Below are 19,794 nucleotides of genomic sequence, written 5' to 3'. Positions count from 1 at the left end.
TGTGGTGGATGGGTTGCAGCGCTGTGACTGTGCTTAATTAACTCTGATTGGAGAGTTAAGAGAATCAACTAACTTCCTAATCAGCTGATGGCATGTGCATTTGGTCCAATGCTTCTTTCTGGCTTAAACTAACAAACTGATGGAGACAGGGTTTTCTTCTCAAGTGGCCATCGGCAAGCTGACTGGTAATGTGGCGGTGCAGCCGGCTCTGGCGGTTGGTGTGGTCGCTGACTTGCATTTCGTAGAGTGGTGGTTTGCAAAACACCTTCCTCCTAGCAGCTTGGTGAGGAAGAGAGAGAGAGAGGATTATTCCCATTTTACAGAGGAGAAAATAGCCCCCAGGAGTGTCACTGATTCGTGGAACCTTGGCGTTGGCCAGCAGGGATCTCCCCTGTCTGTCCCCAGTTTGGGCTTCCGGGTGCCAAGGCGGAGGGAGGCTCCCACCACAAGATTCATTGTGCCCATTGTATACCTCTCCTGTATGACCTTTTCCCTGCTCTGGCCACTAGTGGTCCTCCTGTTCTGGAGCCAAAGGTCACCAGGGATGTCGGCCGACTGTGCCCTCGGTTACCCAGCTAGCGATGTCAGAGGGGAGACTCCAGCCCAGGGCCTCAGGCTTTAAATCCGGTGCTTTGTCCTTAATCAGTCAGTCAAGCAAAATATATATATTTATTAAGCACCGACTGTGTGCCAGAAACTGTGCTAAGAGATGGGGCACAAGCAGAGACAGAGTCCCGGTCTTCTGGGAGCTTACAGTCTGAAGCAGGAGACACCGTGCTCATGGACAAGGTGTGTACGGAATTAGGGCGCATTCTGAAGAAGACGAGAAGACGCTGCCATGGAGAGGGCTTGGGGAAGATTTCCCGATGCTACTGTTTCGGCACTTGTCGGGGCGGCCGGAGAGGCTAGGATGGCAGACTGGACGTCTAGAGACCTTCTGACCAGTCGGCCCGGAAAGGTAGTGAGTTCCTCGTCACCAGCGGTGCTTTGGTCGGGGCTGGATGGCCGCCGCTCAGCCATGCGCTAAGAGGGACTTGCCATTCTAGACAGGCGCCTCTGAGGGCCAGATCTCTGCACTTGACCTCCAGGGAAACTCCTGGCTTATGCAGGAAGACGCCATCTTTGCTGGTTCAGTAACTGTCGGTCCCATAGAAGGAGAGGAATTGGTCCCAGAGCCTGCCATCCGTCAGTGAGTGTGGCCGACAAGAAGCCTGCTGAAGTACTTAGAGGCAGCCAAGAGAGAACCCCAGCCTCAAAGTTGGAAAAGCCGAATTAGACACTTCCTGTGACTCTTGGTCCCTCTAGGGCCTCAGTTTTTTCACCTGTACAATGGGAATAATAGTAGCGCCCACTTCCCAGGAGGTCGTGAGAATCAAAGGAGATAATAATTGTTAAGTGTTTTGTAACTCTTCCAAAATCATTTAAATACGAGCTATTATTCTCATTATTAAACTCACAATTCTAAGAGAATGTACTCAGTGTCATTAAAATGATTGAATTCGATTGAAATTACAAATTTTTATTAAAATGACCAAATTCTATAAAATCAACTAATTTGTAAAAAGTATCAAATTCTATTGAAATGATTAATTTTTAAAAAATTGTCAGATTCTATTGAAACGACTCATTTTTATTTGCCAGATTCTATTGAGATGATTAAAAACATTTACAAATTTTAAATTAAAAATTATTAAATTTCTCAAATTCTATCGAAGTGACTAAATTTTTATTAAGCTTATCAAAATTGTCACATTTTATTGACTTTTTCATCTTTTAATTTTTTAAGCTTTATTGAAAATTTCTCAAATTATATTGAAATGACTAATTTTTATTAAAATTTTAAGTTCAGATTCTATTGAAGTGACTAATTTTGTTAAATTTTATTAAAATTCTCAATTTTTTTTGAAGTGACTAGTTTTTGTGCTTGTTAAAATGACCAAATTCTATTGAAATGACTCATTTTCATTGAATTTTATTAAAATTATCCTATTGAAGTGACCAGTTTTTATTAAATCTTAGAAAATTTTCAAATTTTATCGAAATGATTAATTTTTGTTAAATTTTATTAAAACTCTCAAATTCTATTGAAATGGCTAATTTTTATGGTCTCATTAAAATTCTCAACTTCTATTGAAATGACTAATTTTTATTAAATCTTATTAAAATTCTCAAATTCTATTGAAATGGCTAATTTTTATGGTCTCATTAAAATTCTCAACTTCTATTGAAGTAACTAAATTTTATTCAATTTTACTAAGATGCACGAAGAATACATTTTATTAAAATTATCAACTTCTATTGAAATGACTCATTTTTATTGAATTTTCATTAAAATGATCAAATTCTATTAATGTGACTAAATTTTATCAAAATTCTCAAATTCTATTGAAGTGATTAATTTTGTTAAATTTTATTCAAATTCTCAAGTTCTATCAAAATGATTAATTTTTATTGAATTTTGTTAAAATTCTCATATTCTGTTGAATGTGGGCCAAAGTTGGGTAAATTTTATTGCCGTTCTATCGATATGACTAATTTTTATGAAATCTTATGAAAATTCTCAACTCCTATTGAAATGACAAATTTTATTAAATTTTATTCTATCGAAGCGACTAATTTTTGTGAAATTTTGCTAGAATTCTTACCTCCTTTTGAAGTGACTAATGATCACAGCGCATCCAGGCTTCGGCCTGCTTGGTTCGTGCTTGGTTCGTGCACTTCCGTGCACGGGGCCGGGCTCTGCTGGGGCTCTGGGGGGATGGGGGTGGGAGTTGGGGGCGCCTCCCTCCTTCCTCCCTCTTCGCCTCTCCTCGGCACCTCTGCCTCCCGGGTGGGGTGGGCGTGGGTGGCGGGCGCCATCAGAGCCAGAGCTGGGGCAGATTCTCGGAGCCCAGGGCAACGGTCTGCAGGGGGAGACTGGGGGGGGCTGTTCTCTGGTTGCCTCCTGCTTTAAGTGTTGTTGCTAATTCATGTGCTGCTGGATTACTGGAGATGCTGTTGCGGTGCCCTCTGAAGCAATGGCCCCCTTTTCCATGGGGTGCCGGGCCAAAGGCCCGGTTGCCCTGCCTGGTTGTGGCTCGGCCCCCCGCCTCGCCGACTGGGCCTGCAGGAGCGTATTGCACGGGGCTGGAAGGGCGGGCATGTGTTTGCTAATTTGTGCCTCATCTTCCCCCCAGCCCTTCGGGGTCTCGCCCCGCCACGCCTAAGAGTGATTCAGAACTGGTCGGCAAGTCCTTGGAGCGGGGCTTGCAGAAGAACAACCCTGAGATGCTGTGGTTGTGGGGGGAGCTGCCCCAGGCTGCCAAGGTGGGTCCTGCCAGGGGGCCCCCAATGGGGAAGCGGCTGCCCAGGCTCCCCCTCCCCCCTTGTCCTCGAAGGGCCTCGGGAGGGGCCGACCCTTTTGGATCCGGCCCCTCGGTCGTCCCAAGTGGACCGTGTTGTCCCCATTCGGGAACGGCCACATCCCGAGCCACTGGGAGGAAGGCGCGGTCTCTCTCTCATGTCCTGGGCTGTGACCTCCCAACCTCTGGTGCAACTGCTCCTGGCTTTACAGATGGGGAAACTGAGGCTAGAGGGAGAGGAGGCAGCCTAAGTTCCCCCAACTGGCAAAAGTTGGATCTCCTGCCCCACTGCATTACAACATACTCTCTGAAGTCTCTCCTAGCTCAGAATCCTAGCAATCTTTTCTCCTTTAGTCTGAATCTGGACTTCCGGAGTGAGGAAGCTTGCAGTCTTAATGGCATCTGAGAAACTTAAACAGCCTGCCCAGGCTCACGGCCAGGGTTCGAGACAGGGCTTCAGTTCCGTTTCTCCTGACAGCGAGGCTGGGGGCCTGAGTGGTTAGAGCACTGGGCCTGATGTCTGGGAGACCCAAATTCAAATCCAGCCTCAGACACACTGGCTGAGTGATCCTGGGCAAGTCCCTGAGCCTGCCTGTCTTAGCTTCCTGGTCTGTAAAATGGGGCTCGTGATATCTCCTGCTGCTGTAAGGGTCAGATGAGATGATATTTGTCAGCACATACAGTAGGCACTTACTAAATGCTTATTCAAGCTTGTTACTGTGAGGAGCCCTCCAGTTGGAAACTTCATTGTTTTTTTCAAACTTTTCCTGAATTGTGAGCGGTTTCCCGGCCATTGGACATCAAAACCAGAGTCGAGACTGGCTGAGGGAGTCCCAAAGGGCCGGCACTCGTAGGGCATCCCTCCCTCCCCTTCACTCTGTCCCCTAGCAGATCTTGCTCCTGAAAACGCTCTGGAGAAAGTCGGGCACAGTCAAACTAGGATGGGCCAACGGGGCTTTTCCCCAGAGGGCTAGAAATGTAGGGAGCACCCCTGCCAGAATCTGGCAGCCTCGGCAGCTGCTGGAACAGCTGGGGAGCGTAGATAAAGAGGGGGAGGGTAAACGCCCCTGAGCCTAAAGGGACCAATCACGCCCTCTGTCACAGCCTACAAACATGTATTAAGCACCTGCTGTGTGCTGGGTGGGTGCTGAGGACCCCCTTACCCCAAGAAAAAGTGCAATCTTTTGAGCGGGAGGGGGCTCCGCCCTCGGGGGCGGGGGCTCGCCGTGACCCCTCCCTCTCCCCGCCCCCCCCCAGACGGCGTCCCCGCACAAGGTGAAGGACTCGGCCAACAGAAGCTTTTCCGAGAAGACGCTTTTCCGGGTCATTCAGAGCGAGTCTTCGGAGACCGTCAGTGACCGCTCGCCCTCGCCGTCGGGGGGCCGCAGCGAGGGCTCTCCGCCCCCGGAGGAGGCCAAGGCCCCGCCTGAGGGGCCGCGCATGGCGGAGCCCGCGGCGGAGCCCGCCCAGGAGCCGGCGGGGGCCACTGCCGCCCCCGCCCCCGCCCCCGCCCCGGCCTCCCCCGCCGCGGCCCCGCCCCCGCCCCCGCCTCCGCCCTCCCTGGAAGAGTCCAAGCCGCCCCACTCCAACTCCAACCTCCCGGGGACCAAGATGGACTCTCCCTCCAGGAAGAGAGGTGAGCGCTTGGGGTCCGGTAAAAGGGCCCGCGGGGGAGACCGAGGCACTGGGGGGCCCCGGGCATCCGGGTGCCGGGGTAGGAGGGTGGGGGGAGTGAGCGGACATAAGGATTCCTGGGCGGGGATGACTGGAGACTGGAAGGGAGGCAGGGAGGCCCTGGAGACCCAATCAGAGGCAGGAAGGTCCCAGGGAGCCAACCAGAGCCGGGGAGAGGCAGGGAGGCCCCGGGGAGCCAACCAGAGCCAGGGGAGAGGCAGGGAGGCCCCGGGGAGCCAACCAGAGCCAGGGGAGAGGCAGGGAGGCCCCGGGGAGCCAACCAGAGCCAGGGGAGAGCCAGGGAGGCCCCGGGGAGCCAACCAGAGCCAGGGGAGAGCCAGGGGAGAGACAAGGAGGCCCCCAGGAGCCAGTCAGAGGCAGGAACGTCCCAGGGGGCCAACCAGAGCCAGGGGAGAGGCAGGGAGGCCCAGGGGAGCCAACCAGAGCCGGGGAGAGGCAGGGAGGCCCCGGGGAGCCAACCAGAGCCAGGGGAGAGGCAGGAGGCCCCGGGGAGCCAACCAGAGCCGGGGAGAGGCAGGGAGGCCCCGGGGAGCCAACCAGAGCCCGGGGAGAGGCAGGGAGTTGTTGGGGGCGCCGACAGGAGCTAGCGGGTGAGGCAGGGAGGCCAGGTGCTAGATAGAAGATGGGGCTGGAAAGCCTCTGGTCCTCTCTTGATTGGTTTCTGCATCTGCTCAATGGGTCTGACGGAGGCGGGGAGGCTGGCCTTCCCAGCTGCATGGGGAAACAGGAGTCTCTCTCCATCCCCCTTTCCTTCGCGGGGTGTCTGCAGCCTTGCCCTCGCAGCCTCTGCTTTCTGGGGAGCCTGGTCCTCGGGGTCTGGGCCCATAAGCTCAGCCGTGGGCCCCAAGGGCCGACAAGGCTGCACCCCAATTGGATTTCTGACTGGATGGGGATTTGGAAAGCAAACCAGAGCCAGGTTGGGAAGGGACCCTCAGGGGTCATGGAAGCCCAGGGAGGGGGATTTGAACCCTGGCCAGGTCCCCAGCGTTAAGCCCAGATAACAGGTGAGGAACACGACGGGGGATGTTCCAGGTCACAGAGCTATGAGGGTGGGCAGAAATTCAGGGCTTTGAGATGGCAGAACAGGTGACTTAGATGACCTCTCACCTCCCTGCCCCCTCTGGGGCAGTGAGGGCCTGGGGTCACGGACCCAAGTTCAAATGTGGCCTTAGCCACGTGATCCTGGCCAAATCACTTAACCTTGACTGCCGGCCCACCCCAGTCTGGGAACCTTTGACCCTCCAGGGGTTGCTCATGGCCAGGGTGCCCCCCTTCCCCATCCTGATCTCCGAGAGCTCCCACTTAGCTCCTGGCCTCTGGCTTGGCTCAGATACTGCCCAGGACCTGCCTTGGGGAGCTGGTCGTTTAATGTTGGGTAGACTGAGATGGACAAAATGAGGCTCGGCACAGGGGTTGCAGCCCAAGGCTATGCTTTTGGACCATGACCCCTTGCCATGGGCCCCCACAAAGCCGGGCTGGCCAGCTGTGGAGGTTGGGCTGCAGTTAGTGTTTCCGAGAGAGGCCAGGGAGCTGGTCTGGGACTGGGGAGGATGGAGATCCTGTGGAGCCCGCAGCTCTCTGAGCCTCGGTTTCCCTAGTTGTGAAATGGGTGTATGCCATGAAAAACTCAGGGACCCCACAGTGTCAGGAGGAATTGGAACCCGGGGCCTGGCTTGGGCTGCAGAGCAAGTGTTGTGGGTACCCGCGACGGGGGGGGGGGCAGGACTGGGGGGGCGGCCCCATTTAAGAGCCTGGTGGGGATTGTGTTGGCCCTGGGGCCCTGCCTGCTGCACTGCTCTACCTGTGTTGGTCAGCCAGCATGCATTAATTAAGCACCTCCTGTGGGCGCTGGCTGCTGGGACAGTCAGCAGGGGGCGCCCGGCTGCGATTGGGGGTGGTGGGCAGCCCTGGCAGGGGCAGCAAATAATCAGAGGCTGTGGCCAAGTAGCATCCAGAAAGCCTCTGGGTCTGACCTGGGGGGCCCCTGAACTTCTAAGGGTCACTGATCTCCTGGGGGCAGCCCTGATGTTGGGGGGGGGCTGAACTCGTGGGGGCCGCCCCGACCCCCCACTTGCCTTGCGCTTTCAGACAAGAGGAGCAGACACCTGGGGGCCGATGGCGTCTACCTGGACGACCTGCCCGACATGGACCCCGAAGTGGCCGCCCTCTATTTCCCTAAAAAGTAAGCCCCGATGGCCCCGGGCTGAGACTGGGGGAGGGGCTGGCCAACCTCTTCCCCTCCCCCAAGTCTTTGCGGGAATCCTGTCTCCCAGCCCCCACTTTTTCTCGAGGCTCCCGACCGAGCACCTCTTACCAACGGGCTGGGCGGCCCGGGGGGGGGGGGGGAAGGGGCTCCTGCCCCCGGGGATGGAACTTTGAATGGCTGGGTTTGAACCCAGAGCCTCTGAGGCCCATTTCAATACCGGTGGTCCTGGGAAGGCATCCGGGACTCCGCAGCTGTTGCGCTGGTCCCGCGGCTGGGGACGCTGAGGCGGGGGTGGGGAGGGGGAGCCAGGCGCACAGTGCGGGAGCCGGCCCGGGGCGGGGGAGGAGAGCGGGGTGCAGGGGACTGACGAGCCGGGCTTTGGGGGGGGAGGGGGAGCAGGAGAGACCTCCCTGATGGGGGCGGGGAGCCGCGCTGGGGGGAGGGGGCGGCCTCCCCCGGCGGGGCAGGGACCCGCGACCTCACGGCCGGCCGGCCCTTCTCGTCCCCTAGCGGCGACGGCAGCGGCATGGGCAAGAGCTGCAGCGAGGGCGGGCTGCGCTCGGCCAGCCAGTCCCCCCAGTCGGTGGGCAGCTCGGGCGCGGACAGCGGCGTGGAGAGCACCTCGGACGGCCCCCGGGAGCTGCCCTCCATCGCCATCTCGCTCTGCGGGGGGCTCAGCGAGAGCAAGGAGATCACCACGGGTGAGGGCCGGCGCGGGGGCTCGTCTGGGCTCGGGCCGCCCTCTGCTGGCCGCCGGCGGGAACTGCGGAGGCTGTGGCTGCGAGCTGGCTCCAGGCGCTGGAGCCTGGGGAGGGGCGGGGCCTGAGGACAGGCTAGGCCTGAGGGGGGGGGGTTGTGGGGTGGTGGGGGTGGTGCTGGGGGAGCAGGAGAGGGAGGGGCGGGGGAGGGGTGGAGCCGGGCCCCAAGGGTTATTGGGGTTCATTGGGGCTCACTGTCAGAAGAAACTTGCCTCCTGCCAGCAAAATAAATTGGGGTGGGGGGGCCTCCTAGGGGCGGGGCCTGGAGAGTTTCAGATAGGATGGAGCTGCTGAGGTCCCTGACCGTTTTGGGAGAGAGAGAGACCCAGACAGCAGCCTCCCAGCGGGCACCCAGTGACCTGGGGCTGAGCTGCAGCCTGGACACGACCCGCACTGATGGGGAGGTCCCCGTGCTGGTGCTGGGCCGTTCCGGGTTTGAATGCTGCCTGGGCCTGCTCCTCCCTCCCTGGTTCTGTGCCTCAGTTTCCCTAATGTATAACAGCCAGCGTGGGACGTGAGGATTGGGAGCACAGCTCGTGTCTGAAAGGACAGGGCGGGCTAAGCCCCTCGGAGGTCCCCTTGGCCCCAGGCATATCTACCCCCCCCTTCTGGGGCAGTGGCACCGGCCCCCAGGGGGCAGCCTTGGCTGATTAACGCCTCCTTGGATGCCCGGGCCACCCTGGTTGGGAGGCCTTGCCGTGAGCCCCGAGTGGCAGCAGCGAGGGACGGGGGTCTCACCGATGGGGTCCCTGAGTAACGCGCCCTTTCTTCCTCCCCGGCCCCCGTGGCGGCTACAGATGAGTTCTTAGAACAAGAAGTGTCCTATCAGCAGTTTGTGGACAACCCCGCCATCATCGATGACCCCAACTTGGTGGTGAAGATCGGGAGCAAGTGAGTTCCCGCGGACGAGGGTGGGGGCGGCCCCGCAGACCTCTGGGGTCCCCATCTGGCCCAGCACCTTCCTCGCGTGGGGTTTGGGACCCTCCGTGCTGGGCAACGGCTTTTCCTTGGGGCACGTCATGGCCTGTGGGTGGCCCAGGCAGCTGCTGGGGTGGCTTCTCCGTGCCCCCCACTCTCTTGGAGGATGTCCTGGACTGAGCGGGGGCTGCAGGCTGAGCTTCCCAGGCTCGCCCCGCTCTGAGGTCCTCGCTCTTGTGCCAGGCTGGAGAGCAGCTTGTGATTAAGGGTCTGAAGCAGGGTCACAGGCCCGGCGCACTTGGAATAGAGGCGCCTCATGTCCCGTGGGGTCCCCTAGAACGCCTGAGGGGGAGGGGGCCGGCAGATCTGACCTGGGCCGGGGCTTCTCCCCTTTCCTAAAAGGTCATGCGGACTGGCTGGGGCTTCCATCACTCACTGGACAAGACTGTGTTCAGTACTTGGCTGTCTGAATGCCAGGTCTGGCTGGCGCCTGTTTTGGGGCTGCTGGCCACCAATTAAACAACAAGCATTTATTAGGCACCTACTGTGTACCAGAAAGAAAGGATTTATTAACTGCCTATTGTACACAATACAGCAGTCCTTAAAATAGGAAGGCAATCTATCTACATAGATCTCCTTCGGTCCCCTTCCTTCCTCCTCCCCTCTCCTCCCTTCCTCCCTTCTCCAGGGTAAATGAGAGGCATTTCAAAGGCAAGGCACTAACACGGGGGGCTCTAGGCCTCTGGCATTGAGGGGTCTCACTGTCGCCCATTTTCTCTGCCTCAGATACTACAACTGGACCACAGCAGCCCCTCTCCTGCTGGCCATGCAGGCCTTCCAGAAACCTTTGCCAAAGGTGAGCCTCAGCATGAACCTGGGGAGGCTTGGGGAGGTAGCCCCTGGACTGGGCTGGGGGACACTGCGGGGTGGGCGGGGAGTTCACTTCCCCCCTTCACCCAAACCTTTCAGTGGATAGGAAGCAGAAGGAGGCCAGAGCTTGGCGAGGCCCAAGGGCGGCCTCCCGGCCTTCAGAGAACTTATGTTCTGTGTGTGGAGAGGTTACCCATGTAAAGGATTGCGTTGGGCTTTCCTTGCCCTCCAAAGCAGCAGCCCCGCCCTCTGTGACCCTTAATCTCCAGTGGCTCTCTCCCCACTTCCCCTCTGAGGAGGCTGAGCACAGCCTCTGGCAGGAGGCCTGGAGCCATCCCCCCTGGCCCTGTGGCGTCTGTGTCCAGAGCCACCCTGCTCTCACAGGTGCCGCCTGCTGGTGATTGTCTCCATCAGAGCTCAAGGCACCTTTTCCTCCTTTATATTTCCAGAGCTTAGCACTGGGTTGGCATACAGTAGGTGGTTAATAAACACAGTTCAGAAGATAGATTAGGCAGATAAATGCATTATGTTGCGAAGGAGAAGGTAGAAAAGTTAAGAAGGTTAGGAAGGCCTCCTGGAGGGCCTAGCGAGTGAGGTGAGCCTTCTCTTGGATCCAACAAATATTTATTAAGTACCTGCTGTATACTGGGCAGAGTGCTGGGCTTGGGGGAAACAAAGGCAAAAAGGAAACTCACCCCTCCCCTAACACACAGAAATAGAGCATCAAGAATCCCATGAGGCCAACAAAAAATCTTGTTTTAGTCTCTCTCTCTCTCTCTCTCTCTCTCTCTCTCTCTCTCTTTGTATCATTGCTGGCCTCTCCCCTTCTCTTTTTCTGTTTCTGTCTCTACCTGTCTTTGTCTTTGTCTCTGTCTCTGTCTCTCTGTCTGTCTTTCTGTCTCTCTGTTTCTGTCTGTTTCTTTTTCTCCTTCCCTCTTTCTATCTCGGTCTTTGTCTCTCTGTGACTCTTTTTTTCTCTCTGTGCCTCTCTCTGTCTCTTTGTTTCCCTGTTTCTGTCTCTCTATCTCTTTTTCTCCTTCCCTTTCTATCTTGGTTTCTGTCTTTCTCTCCCTGTAATATTGACCAGCGTCTCTCCCCTGCATGTGTCTCTGGAACCCCAGAGAGTTAGACCACTTACTTGAGAGTGGAAATATCTTCCAGGTGTTTATGTGGAAGTATTTGATTGTTAGAAAGGAATCAGGAAATCAGGGATGAATATTTAATCACATATTAAATATTCATTCCGTCAGAATAAACAGAATTTCCTTTTGATTCATTGTCTTTCTGTGGCTTGGATAAAATGATCACTCCCTAGTTTGGCTCCAAAATACCTTTTCGGCCTCACCTCATGTTACTTCCAGCCATTTCCCGTCCTTTGAGACCCTTTCTCATTGTCCCTTCCCACCTCCACACATTTGCCCCGTGTGTGTCTCATGCCTGAGATGCCCTCCCTCCTCTTGTTAAACTGTTGGGATCACACTATGTCACGTCTGCGTAGATCCCATCATTTATGGTTCTTGCCTTAAATCCAACACTTGCCTACTGGATTGTAAGCTCCTTGAGGCAGGCCTTTCCAGGGCCAGAGACCAAGCAGCAGGTCCTCAGAGAGCTTTCTTGCTTCCTGAACCTTGAATTGAATATAAGTGTAAGGTTGAAGTCGATTGTATCTGTTTCAGATTCAAAATTGGGATGAACAATTTTATTATGAAAGGAACAAGTATTATCCGTGCCTCTTTGTATCACTTGAAACAATTCTCCATCCCATACTTTCTGCCCAATTCCTCTTGATTTCCTTGGCCAAAAGTCTTTTTGAAAAGAACATTTGCACTCAAAGGCGCCTCCTCCTGGGGTGTGGGGATTCTGGTCCCTGCCGGGCTCTCATACTGATTAGCCGTGAAGCTCGGGCACTTATTTGGCTTCACTTTATGGGGTCTCGGTTTCCCCACTCTGTAAACTGGACGAGTGATGCTTTTCCTAACTCTCCTACCTTGTTGTTGCAAGCAGGTGGTTTACCCTCAAAGCCTCTGACTACTCATTTACAAGCTACCCTGCTTACTAATTGCTCGTGGTTTCTAATATTTTCTTTGTTGGTCTTTCCCCCCCTCTTTTGTGTTTTTGTTTTTCGTTCTTCCTTTAACATCTTCTTAAGTATTCATGCTTAAGCTACCTTCATATAATTCTGGACACCATTAAGCTTTGCTTTTCTAAGATTTACAGCTCCCAGCCTGTACGTCCAGTTCCTTTGCTTTCCATCACGTCACCCGCATGTTTTTTCGGTTTGCATGGAACGCTCCGTCCTTCCCTTTTGGTTCTGTTATTTATGTTCCATCCATTTGCAACAGGCCACAGTGGAGTCCATTGTGAGGGACAAGATGCCTCGGAAGGGAGGAAGATGGTGGTTCTCATGGAGAGGACGGAACACGGTCAAAGAGGTAAATGGAGATGGAAAAATCTGGTGCTGGCTCCCAGGGGAAGGGATGTGGAACCCTTTGGCAGAGTGTGTATGGGCAAAAATAACCTTCTGGTTCAATTCCGAGGAAACTGAGACCCAGAGAGATGAATTCAGTCAATTCAGTCACTTTCTTAGGCCAGAGATACTGAAGTAGAATTTGTCCCAAAGTTCTGCGAAGTTCTAAGTTCTATGAGTAGGGTCATACATAGGCTGGCATGGAGCATTCACTCACCCAGAAAGCCATCTGTGTGACTCTGGGAAATTTAGCTGATTCCCACTGAGCCTCATTTACCTCATATGTCCAGTGGGGAAGTGCTCTGGGGGGTTGTCAGGAGACTGAAAGAAGACAAGCCGTGTAAAGTGTTGGGCACATGTACCGTAACATGTCCTGCCTGTGATCTGCATCATTGCTACTATTTTTTTTATGATTGTTGGAGCCCCTCCGCCCTTCCAGAATATTCATGGGCCTAAGCGCTATGTTCCTGGAACAGATGTTTCATTGGAGATGTCTTGGTTCAGCTAGGGGGACCTCCCACACTTCGGTAGAAGTGGGCACACATATCTTTCCCCACCATATTTTGACAGCTAACAACTTACTGACGTTGGCGAAGGTCTTGGCTCTCATCTCACATAAAACACGTCCCTAAGCCTGGATTGGCTTGCCAGTGTTGGAAGAGGGCATGATGTGCCATACTGTGTCTGGGGTGACCCTTCTATGCCAAAGTGTTCAGGTCTTGCTTCTCTCTGGGCAGCCTCCAACTTGCAAACAAACATCCCAAAATGTAACACTCGGCTCTGAACAGAACTATTTGGGCCTGCTCTGGCCAGGCCAGAGACCTCATCAGCAAGTACTCAGTAAGCACCTACTGTGTGCTGGACCCTGGGCTAAGTGCTGGGGATACAGCAGATCCTGCCTTTAGGGAGTCTCCATTCTAATTAAAGAGATGATTTGTCTCTAAGTAAGGCAGAGTTTATAAGAAATGAATTCAAGGTAATATTTTGGAGGGGGGCTAGAGAGGCTCCAGAAAGGCCGCCTGTAGGAAATGAGTCTGGAAGGAAATGAGGGATGCTAAGGTACAGTTGTGAGGAGGCAGTGTGTTCCCTACAGGCAAGGGATCAGCCAGGCTCAGGGATGGGAGCTGCCATGTTGGATCTGAGTCCGTTGCAGGGCAGCTAATGGTCTTGGGGGCTTTGGAGGCCGGCGTATCAGAGAAGAAGCTTGTGTTGAGCATGTGGTCCATTAAAAACCTCCAGCTCTTTTTCAGATAAACTGCCTCCTCCCCGCTGTACTTCTGCAGCTGATTTTGGGAATCAAAACTCAGGATTTTATATTTTTCTTCTTTAATTTGAGCCATGGTTTACCCAGAGTAAGCCTTTTGTTTTTCCCCCTAACCCTGTCGTCTGGGATGTTAGCTAGCACTGAAGGATCAGATCTGAAAAGCCTTCTGTCTGGGTCTGTAGCCAAGGAACCGGGGAAGACTGTTCAGCAGCCCCGGGGACAAGGACAGAGCTCTGGCACTCCATCAGAGAGAGGCACTCCTATGCTGACCAGGCTTCATTAGTGATCAAGGGCTCGCTCCCATCTGCTTTTCTTTGTCTCTTGCTACTTCTAGTCAGTTAATATGCAATTATTAAGTGCCTACTGTATACTAGGCACCATGCTAAGTGGACTACCACTCCGTCTTTTTCTCTCTCTCTCCACTCCCATAAGGAGGGGAGAATCATCCTTCAGTGCTTTGCTGAAAATCTTGGGCTTGGGCGTTCCTGGCCTAGTTTTGAAGTATCCTAGAAAGGTCTTTAGAGGAGAGACAAGAACAGTAATTTCTCCCCCCTTAAACTGGAAACTCTTAGGGACTGATTTTTGTCTTTTTTTGTAGCTCCAGTGCTTAGCAGGGTCTAGCACATAGTAGGTGCTTAATAAATGTTCATTGATTGGCTGATGAGTAACTTCCATTTCTTTACAGTTCAGAGTTTGCAAATTGTGTTTCTGCCCTTCCTGTGCCCTGGTACAGTGGTCTAGTCCAGCCCTACTTATAATATCCTTGGCAAGTCATCATAAAGCCCCTGCTTGAAGACCTCTGGTGACAGGAAGCTCACTACCTATCCCCTTAGACTCACTCAATATCTTTTAAGCACTTAGAATAGACAAGGCTCTGTGCTAGTCACTGGGGATCCAGTACTGCTTCTACTCCCACTAGACTACGTTCTATTGCTGGGAAATCCAACACGAATGTGTCTATAAATTAAAAAAAAGATGGTTTCAAGGAGGAAGAGCCATGCAGAGGAGGAAGGAGGATCAGGAAAGGTTAACTTTGGGAGGGAACACCAGAGCTGAGCCCAGAAAGAGACTAAGAAGTAGCTGTGAGGAGGGGAGTTCTCTGCATGCAGGGCAGTCTATTCCAAAGCCCAGGGAGGGAACATGATGGGGAGCAGGATGTGTGGAGAAGTCCGTGGGGACCGATTGGCCGGGAGAGAGACAGCAGGGAGCCTCTGAGGACTTTTGAAAAGGCAGAAAAGAGAGGGATTTAAAGGGAATAACCCCAAAGCTTTGGGGGGTGCCAAGGCTTTAAGCCAGAGCAGTGGATGGGGGTATAGACAGCCATGGATGGAGAGCCAGGAGAAGCAGCATGCAGGGGGTGTAACAACAAGCCCCAGAAGGGGCGTTGGCTTAAATTGTGAAGGAATCGGTGGTAACCCGGGGAGAGCCGTGGCGTCCCAAGTGAGTGGGAGGTGAGGACATGGGGCCCCTGCAGGAGGACAGCTGCTTATCTAAGTGGTGATTTGAGAAAGGATGTCTGGGGTGTCTGTGAGCCCCCAGTTGGCCCAAAAGAGAGATGGCTGATCCTAGGTTGAGTTTGTGAATACCCAGATACGCCACGTCATATGACTTCCTTTCAGAGGAAGGAAGGAAAGATGGATTAAACACCTACTGTGTGCCAGGCACTGGGCTACATGCTCATTCTGACTGTAAATAATCATCACGATGATGTTCGCTAACTTGTATGTAACACGTATGGTGAGCCAGATCCTGGTTCTGCTCGCCTCACGGTGTCATTTTGGAAGCTTCTTTGTCTTGTCTCGTACCGATGGGCTGCCCTTGGGCTGATATACTTTCTCTCTCGCTTCTCCCCTTCTGCTAGGAAAGCAAGCCGGAGCAGTGCTTGTCCGGAAAGGGCATCATCATTGGGGAACAGCCGTCCAAGCTCAGCATCGGGAGCAGGTATGTCCCGACTAACTTGGGGTGGCAAGCAGTGGGTGGGCTGGGCCTTCACCAGCGCAGGCACTAACGAGGACAGTCCTTTTCTGGGAGCTGACCGCACCCCTAAATAGAGGGGACCAAATAATCTGTCTGTCAAAGGGAGGTCACACAATTGCGTATTTTCCCAGTGCCACTTAGTACTCGTATGATTTGGAAGAATTTTTCTCCTCTTTGGTGCATCATTTTTTAGAAAATTGTTTTAAAAAGGTTTTAAAAACCTTTTCTTGTCTATGTCAGAAGTAGGATGAGGATTAATTGATATTGATAATTTGAAATTGATTAATTTGTTGAAATTGACAATGTATTCATTTATCTATTCATGCCACACATCTGTTTAATTATCTACTATATAACAGATAAAACATGTATTTATAATATATGACACATGTATATGTGTGTATACCTATATCTCTATATCTACATTGCCCTGTGGTTAGCCCTGAGACTGTGTGTACATGTGAAACAGTCTATGTGAGACGTGATCCTTGCATTATGGAACTCCTAGACTAATAGAAGATGTGGCATGTGTACAGGGAGCTGTAACAACAGCAGCAGCTGAATTTATATAGCGCTTACTATGTGCCAGGTACCATTCTACAAAAATAACTCTGCGAGGGAGGTGCTCTTATCCCCATTTTACATTTGAGAATACCGAGTGACTGGCCCAGCATGACCCAGCTCAGGCTCCGGCATTCATTGTCCTCTGTGCAGTGGGAGATAAGGACTATGATGCTTGGCAAGTTTCTGGGGGGGGTCAGTGCATCTTAAGGATAACCTTGCTTGGTGTAGGTGCTGTGTACATCGCCCATCTTACAGATGAGGAAGCTGAGATTTGTAGAGGTAGAAAGTGTCTGAGATAGGATTCGAATACAGCTTGAAGGGAGTAGAGGTACGAACTTGGTAACAGAGAGAGTCAGGAAGGAGAGACAGGAAAGTCTGAAAATTGCTTCAATGTGGTGGTAAAAGCCGTGTGTGTCAGTGTCAGTGTATCTGGCTGTCGTGGTTCCATTGGTTTGTGTGGGAGGTGGGGCTGATGCTGCCTGAGGGCAATGAGCGGGACCTTCTTTGGGATAATGGCAAGGAGAAGCCCCTTGGTGAGAAGGGATCAGAGGGCAGTCGGCTCAGAGGGAGGCGCTTGGCTCCTGAGAGTGAAAGTGATAGAAAAGTTGGCAGGAATGGTGCGGGCTGCCCGGAGTGGTGCGGGCTGCCCGGAGTGGTGCGGGCTGCCCAGAGTGGTGCGGGCTGCCTGGAGTGGTGCAGGCGTCCTAAAATGACGTGGGTGGCCCGGAGTGGCGCGGGTGGCCCAGGGAGTGGTGCAGGCGGCCTGGGGGCCTGGGAAGTAGCACAGGTGGCCTGGAGTGGCACGGATGGCCTGGGGAGTGGTGCAGGTGACTTGGTCGCTGTCATGGGGACGCGTGTTCAGGATGGGCAGGAGCCACTGCTTCCAAGCTTGGGGATTGTGAGCTTCTTGGAAATCCATTCCAAAGCCCGTTCAAGGACTCCTGTATCCGTCTGCCATTTGGGATCATTCGAGCCTTCACTCCTCTCGGTGAAGACGGGAGTTGATGCTGTTTTGGAAACAAGTTACAAGTTGGCGGTCTGTTCATTAATAGGGCAGGGGGAGGGGGCATTTAAAAGCTTTGCGCTTAATGCAGCTGCTCCTGGATCCTCGTCTCCTGAAGAAATGACAGGTTCACGTAGCAGATTAAAAGAGGTGTCGGAGGCTTCCCCTAATTGCCTGGCTTGACTGACAGAACACCCCCTGAAGTCCTATAATTGAGCAAACAGCTCATCACCGTCCAAATAAATTAAAATGCCAGGAAAATGTGCACCGTGACAAGTTCTAACTTAGCTGCTGTCAGATGTGAAATCTGAGCCCAGAGATTTGCACACAGCAGGATTCTTCCCGAGGGGGGACCAACTTGGTATACAGTAAGTGTTTAATGAATGCCTATTGAGTGAGTGAGTGATCTTCATGGGATCTTATGGCTTAAAGGTATCTCAGAGAGTTTCTGGGCAATGATGCAATTCAGCCAAGAAATATTTATTAATCACCTTTTGTGTATGGAATATGATAAATAGTATCCAGATGTTGAGAAAGCCACCTCTTTATATACATTTACACACACACACACACACACACACACACACACACACTCTTTACATTTATATAAATAAGTAGTTCCTGTGTGAAGCAAGGGCACAGACCCAATTCCCGTGGTCCTGCAAAATGTGGGAGCTGGGAAGTAACTGGGGGGTCATCTGATCGGACCCTCTCATTTTGCAGGTGGGGGAAACTAAGGACCAGAGCAGGGTAGTGACTTTGCCCACCTAGGAAGTGGCCGAGCTTAGTCCGGGTTGTCTAGTTTAGATGAAGAAGGACCTGTCCAGGGTCACCCAGACCATCGCCCTCCCTCCTTTAGAAATGAGGAGACTGAGGCCTTGAGGGGGGCATGGGAGGCGGCCGGAGGCAGGGTGCACCCCGAGGCATCCATCCCTCCCACCACCAGCGTCGCCGTCTTGCTTCCAATGGTGTCACCGCCACATCCACATCCTCTGGATGGACAGTCCCTCTGGCCATCTGGAGAGCCCGATTCTGTGGGGACGGGCGGCCTCTTGGACTGGGCTCGGCTTACGGACAAGCCGAAGTTGAAGCGCCTCAGGCCAGCGGGGTTGCTGATTCTGCAAGCAATAATGGGGCACCAGCTGGAGACACCAAGACACGGCCTCTTCCCTCCAGGGGATGTCACTCTGTATGTCAATGTGCAGGGGACATGAGGGTGGGGCACCAAGCGGCCGATACCGAGGCTTCTGAAGGAAAAGCAAGAGAGGGCTGCCCGGGGAGAGAACCCCCGCAGTGCACACATGCACGTACATACATTCACATGCACACTCATGCAATACACAGTCACATTTGCACACACAATACATATACACACCCACACATACACACTCCTTACATATAAGCGCATACACATGAACACACAGCCGTTCACACAATTGACATATATGTGCACATTCACCCAACACACACTCATACACTAACATACATATCCACACAATTTGCACACAGACACAACACATGTATGTGCACATTCACATATGCTTATACACATTTATATGTGCAACAATTTATATTCACACACATACACGTGCATATACTCATGCATACATGCATTCACACATTCCCACACATTCTCACGCATCACGTTCACACACATTCACGCATATACACATTCACACAGCACTGTTCACACACATTCACATACATGCACACATTCACACACATACATGACCTGTGGAAGCGCGATCCTAGAAAAGAGAAAACTGACAGGCTCGAGGGCCAGACTTGAAAACCATCCCGTGGAGGTGCCTGTGAAGAGGACCTGGGTCTCCACAGTCAGAAGCAAGATCCACGAGCCACGGGGGCACCTTTGGGCTCCCTCCCATTGGGAATTCTCAGCAGACGGGGGAAATGTAGATTTTAGTCGGGAGAAGCTTCTGGCTCTGAGGGCCAGCCCAGGGCGGGCTGACTGCCTTGGGAGGACTAGAAGGAGCCTCTCGGGGGACGCTGGAGTCTGGGGTGGCCAGGGTGGCTCCGTCAGCCCGTCTGCCTTCCCTTCCTTTTTCAGTTGTTTCCTATCTAGGTGACTGAACATTTCCCTTCTCTCAGCCTCAGTTTTCTCATTTGTAAATCAAAAAAAAAAATCTGCCTAGGAAGATTTTTAAGCATTATAAGAGTTAAAACTATTCCGTGAAACACTTTGCAGATCTTAAAAAAAAAAACAAGCTGATCATGTCCCCATGTTGGGCTTGAAGTTCATTAATCCCATGGGCTCTTTTTCAGATGATTCTGTGCTATTATTTCTCCATCTTGTTGGCTTCTTGAATCCAAGTGTGACCACTTGCATCTGTCCCCATTCATGCTCCTCTTTTTGTCTGTCAAAACCCCCACCACCCTCTGACTACCTCAATTTCCTCATCTGTAAAACAGGCTTACGACCAGCCCCTATCTCTTAGGATATAACCAAGATAAAGTGTGTTAGTTAAGGGCTTTGGAAACCATAACCTGCTATATGAAGGCTAGCTATGATTGAGTGACCCAGGCAGAATGTGAATCCGTGTCATCCTGGATTTCCTTGTTCTGTGTCATCTAGACCCCTCTCGAGCAGCCTCGAGCTCCGAGGTGCCGTAGTTGTTGGGAGGCAGGTGGGAGCTTTGCTGTCTAGAGTGGGAGGCTGGTCTGGGGACCTTGGAGGTCTCTCTGAGGTGACGTGAGTCTCTAAGGCTTCCCA

The 19,794-nt window shown here is 52.7% G+C and overlaps 1 protein-coding gene across 9 annotated transcripts in view; it reads left to right on the top strand.

The window, feature by feature from the left end:
• Positions 1-19,794, top strand: part of LPIN1 (lipin 1) — a 123,786-nt gene that overhangs the window by 92,243 nt on the left and 11,749 nt on the right. For all 9 annotated transcript variants that reach the window (XM_051974130.1, XM_051974128.1, XM_051974129.1 and 6 more), the window contains 8 exons: positions 3,177-3,306; positions 4,599-4,977; positions 7,125-7,218; positions 7,753-7,943; positions 8,798-8,891; positions 9,705-9,774; positions 12,131-12,220; positions 15,381-15,460. In XM_051974130.1, the coding sequence (XP_051830090.1) occupies positions 3,177-3,306; positions 4,599-4,977; positions 7,125-7,218; positions 7,753-7,943; positions 8,798-8,891; positions 9,705-9,774; positions 12,131-12,220; positions 15,381-15,460 (1,128 nt within the window). The remainder of the gene's footprint in view (positions 1-3,176; positions 3,307-4,598; positions 4,978-7,124; positions 7,219-7,752; positions 7,944-8,797; positions 8,892-9,704; positions 9,775-12,130; positions 12,221-15,380; positions 15,461-19,794) is intronic.

The sequence above is a fragment of the Antechinus flavipes genome, chromosome 2, assembly GCF_016432865.1.
Source record: "Antechinus flavipes isolate AdamAnt ecotype Samford, QLD, Australia chromosome 2, AdamAnt_v2, whole genome shotgun sequence".
In the NCBI taxonomy this organism is placed as follows: Eukaryota; Metazoa; Chordata; class Mammalia; order Dasyuromorphia; family Dasyuridae; genus Antechinus; species Antechinus flavipes.
The sequence above is the reverse complement of the archived record's forward strand: the minus strand, read 5'-3'. Positions and strand labels throughout refer to the sequence as shown.